The 12,577-nt window shown below is 39.0% G+C and overlaps 1 protein-coding gene and 1 long non-coding RNA gene across 3 annotated transcripts; one reads left to right on the forward strand and one right to left on the reverse strand.

Annotated features, from left to right (window-relative positions):
* The first annotated feature begins 598 nt into the window (after positions 1–598).
* LOC307003294 (G2/M phase-specific E3 ubiquitin-protein ligase-like) lies at positions 599–5,329 on the forward strand. 2 transcript variants are annotated; one of them, XM_079621547.1, is made up of 6 exons: positions 599–2,495; positions 2,615–2,868; positions 2,960–3,088; positions 4,044–4,184; positions 4,309–4,456; positions 4,784–5,329. In XM_079621547.1, exons 1-6 carry the CDS (start codon positions 2,459–2,461, stop codon positions 4,999–5,001), a joined length of 927 nt encoding a protein of 308 aa, XP_079477673.1. In that variant the 5' UTR covers positions 599–2,458; the 3' UTR covers positions 5,002–5,329. The 2 variants fall into 2 exon arrangements, with proteins under 2 accessions (XP_079477673.1, XP_079477674.1); XM_079621548.1 differs by having other exon boundaries at positions 4,339–4,456.
* Positions 5,330–5,501: 172 nt separating this feature from the next.
* Positions 5,502–8,029, reverse strand: LOC307002999. The gene is made up of 3 exons (XR_013798603.1): positions 6,676–8,029; positions 6,061–6,334; positions 5,502–5,886 (listed from the first exon to the last, which is right to left on the reverse strand). It is a non-coding gene; the product is annotated as an uncharacterized lncRNA (long non-coding RNA).
* Positions 8,030–12,577: the final 4,548 nt, after the last annotated feature.

Here is a 12,577-nt window from a genome sequence, read left to right on the forward strand (position 1 = left end):
TCCAAAATATTTCCACACATGGCTCTTTCCTCCTTTTTTATCAACAAGTGGATTTACAGCTACCACATCAGCTGCACCGCCGGTCACCATGTCTCAGCGCTTTAATAAAGAGGACGCAACTGCACGCGCTCTGTGCATGCGTGCGTGCATGCGCATCAAGGAACCGGGTTTGAACGGGTCCTCGGTACTACCGGTACTTAAGAAAACTTGGTACCGTGACGTTTACATTTTTTTAGTACCGACTTGGTACCGAAGTACCGGGTTTTTTGACAACACTACTCTGCGCCGTCAGAGAAGCGTTAACAAACAGCTGCAAGTTTTGTTAACTAAGTTATCCTCTAAAGTTTTTCTTTTAGAGATGAAAGTTATCCTCTGTTTTTAGGCAGGGAAGTTTAGCATTGCGCTAATATTTCGGTATCCTCTGTTCTCAGGCAGGGAAGAATAGCATTACGTGCTAGTTATTTTGGTTTATCCTCTGTTCACAGAGAAGGATTAGCATTACGTGCTAATATTTTGTTCTCCTCTACGGTTGCTAGGGACGGTTCATCCTCTTTAAAGTTAGGGAATGTTTATTCTTTGCTTTACCAGAGAAGTTGATTTATCATAGAAGTTTAATCCTCTGTTCAGGCAGGGAAGATTAGCATATATTGCTAGTAATTTGTGTATCCTCTGTTTTCTTCTTAGAGAGGGAAGTTAAGTGTGAAGTGTTGGTAATTTGGAAACAATAGTTCACAAGTGTACCCTCTTGATCAGAGAAGTTTAAGTGTTTGTTTGTGTGGTAACATAGAAACATCACAAAATGGTTAGAAAAAATGCTAAGCTGGTTCACACAACTGAAAAAAATGGTCTAGCAACTCCTTTGTGGTCAGACAGTGAATTCAAATCACTGTTAGGAGTACAAATGAACCTAATAGTCACTGAGAAAGTTAGACAAGAACTAACGCAGAAATATGAGATTCATCCAGACAAGACTTGGTCGATAAGATGAGTGTAAAAAGGTGCTTGGAGCAAGTATCCGCAAGAAAAATGTGAAGGGTATAATCTGTTGCCACAGAGAATTGGGTTTAGCACTAGCTACACAGCAGTCTCAGCGTAACTCCGAGCTAGAGGAAGAAAACAAAGAACTACGAGCTAGAGTTTCCTCTTTGACTAAGAAATTGAACCGCAACAAAGCTATAGAAAAAACTGATGTAGAAGAAGTTAGTCAGCCTGATAACATTTATCCTGACTTGCAAGCTTTCTTTGAAACAGATGTAGCCATCCAATCAGTAACTAATAAGCCTGTAAGTTCGGTAAGAGTATGTGGAGCTAGGAGAAGATCTCCGGGAACTGAGGGAACTGAAAGTGTTTCTCCCAACCCTTCTGTTGTCCATATACAAACTGTTGCCAAAGCGCTAGGACCAAAAGATATAGAGAGACTATCTCAGAGCTTACCTCCAGCACGCACACATTTTTCTGAATTTAGAAGGGCATTGATCAGCAAAATGCGTCTTTACGACATGTGTCTGCCAGAAGTCACACAGCTGATGTCACAAATTTTTTTAACTGAATTTGAATTCAACCATTTTGAGTCTGCTGTTGCTTCTGAACTGCTACATGCCAGTAAAGGTGATTTGAGAGAAGGTGTCTTGAAAATTCAAAAGAATATCCTGGGACCCAAAATAGATTGGTCTAGAATTACTAGCTGTGTACAAAAGAAAAAAGAAACTGTGAGTGAATATACTGAGAGGTTTTGTCAATCATCTGTAACTTACAGTGGAATCGTTGATGACCGTGAAAGTGTGCTAGATGATAAAGGACCCCTAGTGATATGTGCGTTTAGCTCAGGTTGGCAAAACTGGGACCTTCCTGTCGGGTTTAGAAACACATATAACAATAATTTGGGATGCAGGTATATGCCTGTAACAACATGCATGCAAAATACTGCTGAAATTACATTCTCGAGTTGGCCACACTCACAGTTAACCAGTTATCTGTTCGGTTTGTTATTAATTCCTTTTAATCATTACGCAGACTACATTAAATTATATTGTGCATAAATTCTAGGTGAAGTGTGTTTTTGTCATTCCCCCTCACTTCACATATATTTCATCAGACTCGGGACAACAATAGTTGATGCTTCCTGCAGGTGTAACAGGTTCAAAAAGAGATTGCTCCTTTCTATCATTGACATATGTCTCTGTTGGAATTTTTGTAACACAGCCTTATAAAAGATATAGGCCAATGTTTGAATGACAAACTTTACACAATTTTAGTGTTTGCTATGAACATAACCTGGTAAACCAAAGCCAATGCTAGCTTGACATGAACGCCTCTTACTTTCACCCTACATTGTGAGTGGTTCCAGGTCTTTGACAGTCAATCACATACCCTTTTGTAGTGATTTAACAATTATCTTTTCGGTTTAGGTGATGCTGCCATCGGTGATGGTGTAAGTCGGTACTTCATCAGCTTTGCTATGCAGACCTTGCAGTCTGGATTCCACATCAATTTTGGTATGTCTTAGTTTAGTTTTGTGTTTATAACTTTCAACACTGGGAAATGTTGCATGACCTAAACTTGAAAAGACCTGTACTGTGCCTTATGCTAACTCTTGTTTCATCTTTATTTACAGGCAATGCTGATGTGACTAGGCTGTTTGAGGGACAGAAGGATCACCTCATCCCATGTGCCTCCCAGGCACTCATTGATTCCGACCTTTTTCTGATGGCAGGTAGAATGGTGGGACATTCATTTATACATGGTGGCCCAGGATTGGCAGGGATCAGTCCTGCTGTAGTCCATGTGCTCTTAGGGGGCCAATTGGAGACAGCGACATTGGTATTGGAGGATTGCCCTGATATCGATGAAAGGAACACAATCCAGTTGGTAGGAACTGTTTTGTTGTGAAGCTTTTTTTGGTGTGTGTGTGTGTGGTAAAATAAGAGACTAATGTGGGGAACTTATTTCTCTCCCTCAGCTGGATGGCAACAGGGAGCTATCTGAGGACCAGAAAGCGGCTGTCAATAGCCTAGCCGACATTTGGGAATTGCCACGACTGACTAATCTGAACAGACAATATCTTCATCAGAAGCTGTTGCAGCATGCGGTAATGACTCACATTACCACATTATGAATTCACATATCCTAATACTTTTATATCATCGTACTGAATCTGAAACGATCTTTTGTCTTGCTTATGATACACGACTCAGCTGTTTTTCATAAATCAGTAGTTTTTGTCCACTGGGAAGCGGGACACTTATACCTATCTATACCTTGTATAAAAGGGGTGCTGGTTCAGCCTGTTCACCCTGCTGCCTTCTGGGAAGAGATATAGAAGTTTCAGCTACCGCACCACCAGCTTTTCCCCTCAAGCTGATTCAGACTTTTAAACTCAAATTCATCCTCAGCACTGCTCCTTTTATTATAGATTATTTCTGTTTACCATTTTCATAATTGCTTTCATATTACTGTATATTGTCTGCTACGTAGCAGAAGGGAGTTACAGACTCAATTTCACTTTACAACCTGTTGTAAAGTGACAAATAAATACCTTGTACTATCACCTTGTCGAACAGTCGGCCAGTCATTTTGCAGTCCAGAGTTGCTTATATCAAATTCAGGACATTTGTGTCAACATTCGTGTTGCTTTGAGGGTGTTTTTTTTTTTTTTTTTTACTACATGTAATGATCCCATGACCTTCTGTCAGCAGGCTAGAATTTCAGTATTGCAAAGGAATTATTTTTGGTGAATAATTTTACTCACTCCCTATGTTCTTCTCATGTGATATACTCCCAGAGGTGAAAGTGAGTTCTAATCAGTGGTTATGAATCAAAGCAATATTTGAATACCTTATTAAGACCCAGATTAAAGAGCAAACATTGGTCATTATGTCATTCCTATCACCTGTGTTGTCTACATTTTTAGACAATTATCCAAAGGAGCTCAGATATTAAAAAAAAAAAAAAACTGGCTATATTGTCCACTTCAGCCACCAATAACTATCTTTTTACTTAAGATTTTTGTTTGTATCTGTGTGTGCGTGTTACGATTATTGCAGATTCTGGGAAGAACCACTTCTCAGATCAAACAGATGAGAAAGGGCTTAAAAGAAACAGGAGTGTGGTCAATACTGTCAGAAAGAAGAGATGTGGCTGAAGCTGTCTTCCCGTGTGAAAAAGAAGTTATCTGCAGCCCCCAGGTAATACTCCCATGGGGGCCTACGGTTGATTTGTTATCTTTACATTTGAATGAATTTTATGTATGATATTGGTCAAGGGTGTAATAACTTTATACTATATATTGTTTTCACTTTTAATTTAAAGAAATTAATGTCAAATTTGTGCGTAAACAAGGTCATGATTGATCACATCATCTGGCCAACAAGTGAGGTTGTTGAGGACGACGACGAGGAATTTCCACTTGAGACAAGAGCCAAAATTGGAATGTACCTTCGGCATTTCATTGAAACGGGTATGTCATATCTATATACTTGTCATTATGCATTTGTCAATGAACAATGACACAGCATAAAACACTTGTAATGTAAGTGCAAAGTTGTGTTCGCCGTGTATGTTTTATTTATTTTTACCTTAACCCACAGCTTAAAGTTAAAGTTAGTCACATTACGCTTCCTCAAAGAGATGTTGTCCTTAGCCTGAACCTTGTGTTGCATAGCAACCCATCCCTAATATGTCCAAATATTGATCATTTCCCCAATTAATATAATTTCCTGTAATTTATTTTATGAGTTGAATAATTACATTTGAGTTACTGTGAAAAAAGCTTTTCTTTTTCTAGCACCAGCAGCATCTCGGATGAACCTACTCAAGTTTTGGACTGGATGGGAAGTTCTCTCTGGGCAGCTGAAGCTGGAGGTGGTACGTGGGGAGTTCCCAAAATCCTCAACTTGTTACCAGAGCCTACGCATCCCTGGCCACTTCTCAACTTATGAGGAACTTAAACAAGCTCTTGAAGCATCTATCGGGACATCCGATACTGGATTTGGACTGATATAATGCATCTCCATGCAATACATGTGTGAAACATGTCAGTTCTCAATTTCCTTAATTCACATTTCATTTATTTTAGGCCAATGTATATTTAACAATGTTGAAGTAAAGAAAAAAAAAAAAGCATCTTTACAGGCCGTCAAAATGCATGTTCGGTAAGTGTTTAGTCACAGTATTCCCTTTGTGTCCAGTATTCATTCAGGATTATATTATTTACAACATTTAAACCAAATATTTTAAGAGAATGTTCACAACCTGTTGTACTGTGAGTGTTCACAAATCATTAGTACTTGGTAGTGTACAGTAAAGACAATTTAGCAGTTTTGATGTTGCATTGCTGCACATACAGATCTCTTTATTTCTCCAGCTTTGTCACAAATGTGTTCATGTGCAATGTTAATCTAAATTGACATTTTCCATTAATGAAAAATAAAATAATTGTCAAAAAAAGTCACAGAAAAAAGGTATCGAATTTCACATACATATCAGAATTTGGTTTGCTGGAACATTGGTAACCCTGTCTTAAAAATGACGAAAGCTGGCTGGCCATATTTTGTTAAACCTTTGCCCAAGGATGAAATTAACAAATTTAAAGTGAATGTGACTTGTAGCATATAGTTTATGGCCGATTACATATAGGATGTTCGAGATGTTTGTGCTTAGACACTTAATTGCCTAATCAATGGGTGTTGAAGTGTTTAGTCTAACAAAGTTTAGCACCTCGATATAAAGGTCACAACCATTTGAATCTGAATCAGTTAGAGGGTCAATCGCAGACTGAAGTGCAGCCAGATCTTCATCAGCCAGAGGCACCTCAAATTCTGGGACCTGAACTCCACTGTCAGGGGTCATCAGGCCATCCTCCCAGTGTAGTTCTGGGTTTTGCAGTTCCTAAACATATGGATATATTTTAGTGTAGGCCTAACACACAGAGGACACTTTAAGCCTTAACCCCTAACAATAATTTAAAAAATAACATTTGTATGTTTCCTTAATGCTAGCCGACAAGCAAAGAATACAAAACAGCTTATACCACAGTGATAATCGTTAACAAAGCTGTCCTACCTCAAGATTTTCCTCTTCCTCTGGAGTGTTGAGGTGTCCCATAAGCCAGAGCTGTTGTGGAGTGTGGTTTCCCTCTGTCCTAAGGGGATGGCTATTCCAACCTGCTGCAAAGATGTGTAACGCTGCTCGAAGGCGGGGTAAAAAGACATAATGCACGCAGAAAAGGTGCACCGTGTTGGAAATATCCAGGAAACCCTCTTCCTCCAGTGTGTGAAGCACATCATAAAAGATGCAGGTGACAGCCATCCACACGTCTCGCCACATCCGTTCGATTCTTCAAAAGTACAAAATGTCTATCAGACATGGGTATTGGCAAAATGTAATGCAATTCTCATTTGTTTAATAAGTGCTATATCATTTATAATAATTAGATACTCTGGTCCAGAAAGCTGCGAGACAGTGCGAACCTCAAACAATGTGTCCCTGAGCAAGACCCTTAACCCCTAGTTGCTCCAGAGGCGTGCAACCTCTAACATACTTAGCAATTGTATGTCACTTTGGATAAAAGCGACAGCTAAATGAATAAATGTAAAGATAGGGGGGTTTAGTTAGGACAGCTAAAAAAAGTTAAATCTCTAAAGTAATCATCTTCGGACAGCAGGTATTTCATATTACCTTTGATTGTGTACACTTTTTCCCGAGATAAAGCTAGCTCGGCCGGTTCCACGTCTCGCAAACATGAAGTAGGCGATGTCCACATTTTCAACTCCTTGATCTCCGCGAACCCTGTAGCAGAAATAATATGAGGTGTAATCAAGAACATCTGCAGCAGTAACCCTTAGCAATGAATCTGACAGTTAGATGAAACAACTGAGATGACAGAGTTTCCTCAACAAAATTTTCTGTATTTTAGGGATAATTAATTAAAGCTGCAGTCCGTCGTTTTTACTCTTTGTCGCCATCTCTGTTCGAAATCTGCAATTGCAGTTATTCGCGGAATTATTAACTGTGCGTGGGTAGTAAATCGGCATGAAACAGCGCGGATGAACACAATGTATTGAGGAGAACATGTCGCTGCCGCGTCGCTGTGTGGATACTGTACTGTCATCAGCAATGTCAGAGTATACTTTTTGAAAGTGTATAACCAACATTAGAATTTTCATCGGTAAATGTCATCTGAACAGTAAGTAACATTCACTTTTGTTCTGACCAAATTCGGGGGGTGGGGGGAAGCATTGCAGTTGGCTAGGCTATATCATGCTGATTAAATCTAACGATTGCTTATATCACGTCAAAACGTGAAAAATATATTTTGTTCTCAAATTATTAATGTTAACTACATCATTATTGCGTGACTACATTTAATGCGTATTAGGGCTACCTGTAGTTCAGTTTTCATTTCTGTGCAGTATAAATTCTAATTGTCATACCAACAAATTAATGTTCCTTATAACTGTTCCTCTTTGAAATAAAAAACACACACGTATGTGTAATCAAATGCTTATTTAAAACTGTAATATAATCAAATTTTATTCACATACATTTCGAACCCCTTTTAAAACACTGAGTTCACGCCACCTTTCAAAAGCCCTGTTGATGTTTATCCTTGTTTTAGCTTGGGCTCGGTTGCAGTCTCTTTTTTTCTGTAGCCACTCTGAAGTCCGAAGTCTTTTGGGTTTTACAACTGGTGAATCTCCAGTTGTCACTGGTGATTGTCGCTTTAAACTTTAGGGATCCGCCATACCAAGTGCTAAGCTAAATCTCCACCATCATCCACACACGCTATATAGCCGACTAGCCGGGACTCATTCTCTATGTGTACAGAAGTGACGTAATGACGCAAAGACATGCTCGAAATTCCCGCGGAAATCCACCAGTACCACTGGAATTAAAATCATTATTACAAGCTTACCGTTTTGAATCGAGGTAAGGCAAGCAGATAGTTTTGAACACTGGCTGGTTAAGTTTTTTATCAAAAATGTCTTTTTTGATATTTTTAAACACAAAAAAGTGCCGGACTGCAGCTTTAATTAAAATATTTTTTTTTATAAATGTTCTGTATTTGTATAGCACCTTTCTAGTCTCTGCGACCACTCAAATCGCTTTTACACTACATCGCATTCCCCATTCACACACGTTCATACACTGGTGGAACATTAGTATCTTGCCCAAATACGCTTTGACATGTAGCCTGGAGGAGCCTGGGATTGAACCTCCGTTCTTCCGATTAACGGGCAACCTGCTCTATCTCCAGAGCCACAGCTGCCCGCAATAATAAGACAGGCAGATAATATATATATTATTTGAAAAATAAATAAAACAATCTAATAATAATAATTACCTTGATGGAACACCGTGGAGCTGGGTGGCCTCAAAGAAAAAGGAGAATGCTGTACTGGCACGGTTGTTAGTTGCTGCATCCAAATACAGGACCTGTGTAAATAATTATTGATTATTAACTAAAAAGATTCAGTGACACAGTTCAAAACTTTGTTGTTGATTGTAATTGCTGTTTAAAAAGGAAACGGTTAAACAGCATCATCGTATTAGTCATTTATCAAATAAAATTATCAACATTTGCTGGTTACAACCTCAAAAATGCTAACATTTATTTGCTGATCTCTATCCATCCTCTACAGGCGTGTCATATTTAAGTATGAGTAAGTCTACTACATTATCAACAACAGTAACCATAATATAAATAAGGTCTGTAGGGTGCCTTCTAGGGCTGCACGATATTTAAAAAAAACTAACATTGCAATATTTTTCTTTTCTGCTATATATATATTGCGATATGAAAAAATAGAGGAAGTTTCACCAGATTACTTCAGTTGCTCAATTTGAAAATAATTGAGCATCCTAAAATAATTAAAAACTGATCAAGAATAATACTGAGAATGCTAATTCACTGTGCATGCAGAGCCTGCTCGTCACTCACTAGTTACAAACTGTGTGTATCCAAGAACTCTTAAATTGGAGTAAATTATGTTACATCAGACAAACGTCTCTTGTAGATTAGACATGGAAAATTAGAACTTTCCAAGTTTTCCTTTTCTATCAAGCAGCAAAAAAGTTGAGGTGGATGAGTTAATTTGACTTGCTTGGTATTGCACTGTTCTGCGATATGACTATTGTGCAAGAGCACATTGCGATGACAATGATCTGGCGATATATTGTGCAGGCCTAGGGCCTTCATAGAAATATTTCAATTTCCTTATTGAATGTTATAGAATTGCAAAAACTATTTCTTTCATATATTCTACAATATTTGGGGGGACTTAAAAGATCATATCACTCAATCACATTCTCAAACACTTATCCTTCTGTACTGTAGATAGAAATCCAACCTTTCTATAGCTTGAATTGAAATTATTTACCTAGCAAAGTGGATATTGTATATATGAATTGTACTACCTTTCTGGAAAATCCATCAACTCCACCAAATATTATCAGGTTGTACCTATGAACAAAAAGTAATAAAAATAATAATAAAAAAGAACATTATTGACACTGATAATTACAATGTCACACCAATCACTGCCTTGCATGCTTTAAATAAAGTTGTAACTTTGGTGTAAAATTGGGTTGAATAATATGGAGGTGAACAGAGAGATACAAATACACTATTGTGGACTCATATCACACCCAGGGAATTAGCCTCAACTTCGGTCCTGGAGGTCAGAGGGCCCCCAAGGACCTGAGTTTAAAACCACTGATAAGACCTTAGCAAGGATAAAGTTAGCTTAAAATACATAAAAACATACCTAAAACATACCTGATAAGTTTATGATTGGTGTCAACATGTACCAGTGCAAGGGGACCTCGAACTGAGTATGATCTTCGCACAATGCAGCCAAGTTGTGCAAGTCGGGAAAGAACTCCAGCGGCATCCATACGATGCATCGATGCCTTTATCCTCTCCCACTGCACACGGCTACCCATTGCCATGAGCTGTCCCTTCACATTTCTGTACCCTGCATTGGGCATCTGGGTTTTTATAGCTCTCACCATGTTATCAAGTTCTGAGTCAGTCATGGTGCTGTAGCATCCTGTCACACTTAGTCCATATTCTTCCATCCTACGGAATATAGTGCGTTGTGATACCCCCAACAACTGAGCTATACAGGGTACTGAGAATTGTGCTTCTAGTAAGTAATGCAACTGATCTTTCTGTATAATAAGCCTGGGTCCTCCTCTTAACCCCACAGCTGTGTCTAAATGTGACACAGCTGGATTGTTTTCAACTGCAGCTTGGACCAGCTCCAACAAATGGTTTAACTGCTGCAAAATGTCAGTGCCAATGTGTATCTGATCAGCAAAAGACTGAATTAAAATTAATTCATTGTTGCAGACAAACTCGAAGAAGTCCAAATCGACAGGTTGTCTTGAAAGTGCTTGCTGCACTCTAGACCGCAGCCGTTCAAGTAACTCCTCCCGAAGGACATCCTGGCAATAAACGGGAAATTAATTCGAAATTAGCACTCCAAAAAGTCACAGAAACAACACTAAGAGTTTGTTGCAAATACAGAACAATGGCAAAAGATCTATACAATAAATGCATAGCATAGCCTATAATTTTGTATGCAGTTTCCAAACAGCTCAAACCTTTAAGCTTCTACCTAACGTATTTTTATATTGTGATTGACACCAAACTTAGAAGTTGTCACTTTTACCAAAACAAGACAGCTGTGAGCAGTAAAATATAATAGTGTCTTTCAACATCATCATTTTAAATGTATATGCATACATCGGCAGCAAATGTAGGCTATTATTTCACCCCACGAAACCCAAATGAATGAAAATGAACATTTCACTATGGCATGCTGAGGGTTAACGTTAGGCATGGTCAGGAGGAGGAGTGATGAATCTGCTGGGGAAAATTCACCATAAATTTACTCTAAAGTTTCGAACACAGCCTCAGTTAGCTAGGAATACAGATATGATCGCAAGTTCACAGGTATTAGCTAGCTTTTTAGTTAGCTAAAGTTAATGGTTACAACATGGTACTGTTAACAAAGTTTTTCACCTCTCTCCCAGCCATGGTTCTTGCAGCTGTAGACGGGGCCAGAGAGAGTTGTGGCCAGAGAGCCGTGGCGCGTGCAGTTTGCGTATCCTGTGCGCTTTCGTCATTGGCGGAGCAGTCGGTCAATCCCACCTTGCCAGTAAATACGACTTTTGATTGGACTGTACGTCAGCAGACAGCAAAGCATTGGCCAAGAGCAGAAAGGCCCTCCCTCCAGGCTTTTTTTAATGTTGCGAAGCTTCATTTGCGCTCAGTCTGAGTTTCAGAGTTTCAGAGCAGAGCTGCGTGACAACGCTGCCACAAATCACGCGAGTCGCAAGCTCGCAACTGTGTGCGCGTATCTCCGCAAAGTGGGTGTTGTAAACTCAGCTCTGAAAAAATAGTCTGCAATGGGAGTGCAAATGTAATGTAATGTAATAAGTTTCGCCCTTTCGAACCTCAGTTTTCAGAGTTTCTAAACTTTTTTTCACCTATTCGCACACCAGTTTTCAGATCACGCGTTTCAAGGTTTCAAATCTGGAAAACAAACTATACAGTGGGAGAACACTGACAAATTTGAAACTCTGAAAAAAAAATTGCGCAACATCGTAAATTTTTTTTTGCAGTTTTGAAGGAGGAAATCTTAAAAAAAAAAAAAGTTTGCAGAGATATTTTTATTTTTTTACATTTTGCAAGCTTGCAAATCTTATTTTTCGATCTTGCAAAACTTTTTTTTTTAAGATTTTGAGTTTTCGAACACTTAGTTTCAACCTTTCAGAACTTTATTTTCAGTTTTGAATCATGGCAGGATATTAATCCCATAGCTGTGGGCAGTGTTCGATTAAAAAGCATGTATTTAGTCTTACTAGCATTTAAAAGCAGTTGGAGACCACAAAAGGCGTGTTGTATGGCATTAAAACTAGTTTGAAGGTTAATTAACACAGAGTCCAAAGAGGGGCCGGATGTATACAAATTGGTGTCGTCTGCATACAAATGGATTAACGAATCACCAGCAGCACTAGCAACATCATTGATGTATATAGAAAATAGGGTTGGCCCAAGAATTGAACCCTGGGGCACCCCCATGGAGACTGTCAGAGGACTGGACAGCATGCCCTTCGATTTTACACACTGAACTCTGTCTAAGAAATAGTTGGAGAACCAAGCGAGGCAGTCACTTGAGAAACCAAGGCTACCGAGTCTGCCAATAAGAATGCGGTGATTGACAGAGTCAAAAGCCTTGGCGAGATCGATGAAGACGGCTGCACAATAATGTTTACTATCGATAGAGGTTATGATGTCGTTAAGTGCCTTGAGCGTAGCAGAAGTGCATCCATGACCAACTCGAAAACCAGATTGCATAGCAGAAAAAATACGATGGAGTTCAAAATGTTCAGTGATCTGTTTATTAATTTGGCTTTCGAATATGTTAGCAAGACATGGCAGAATAGATATAGGTCTATAACAATTTGGATCTAAAGTGTCTCCCCCTTTGACGAGGGGGATGACCGCGGCAGCTTTCCAATCTCTGGGGATCTCACACGATACAAAAGAGAGGTTGAAAAGGCTGGTAAT

This window comes from Phoxinus phoxinus (assembly GCF_949152265.1).
Source record: "Phoxinus phoxinus genome assembly, chromosome: 8".
NCBI classification, from domain to species: Eukaryota; Metazoa; Chordata; class Actinopteri; order Cypriniformes; family Leuciscidae; genus Phoxinus; species Phoxinus phoxinus.

Coding starts and splice junctions, on each gene's coding strand:
- LOC307003294 (XM_079621547.1), top strand. CDS start 2,459: ATGCAGACCTTGCAGTCTGGATTCCACATCAATTTTG. Junction 2,869..2,959: donor AAAGGAACACAATCCAGTTG/GTAGGAACTGTT, acceptor TCTCTCCCTCAG/CTGGATGGCAACAGGGAGCT. Junction 4,185..4,308: donor AAGTTATCTGCAGCCCCCAG/GTAATACTCCCA, acceptor TTTAATTTAAAG/AAATTAATGTCAAATTTGTG.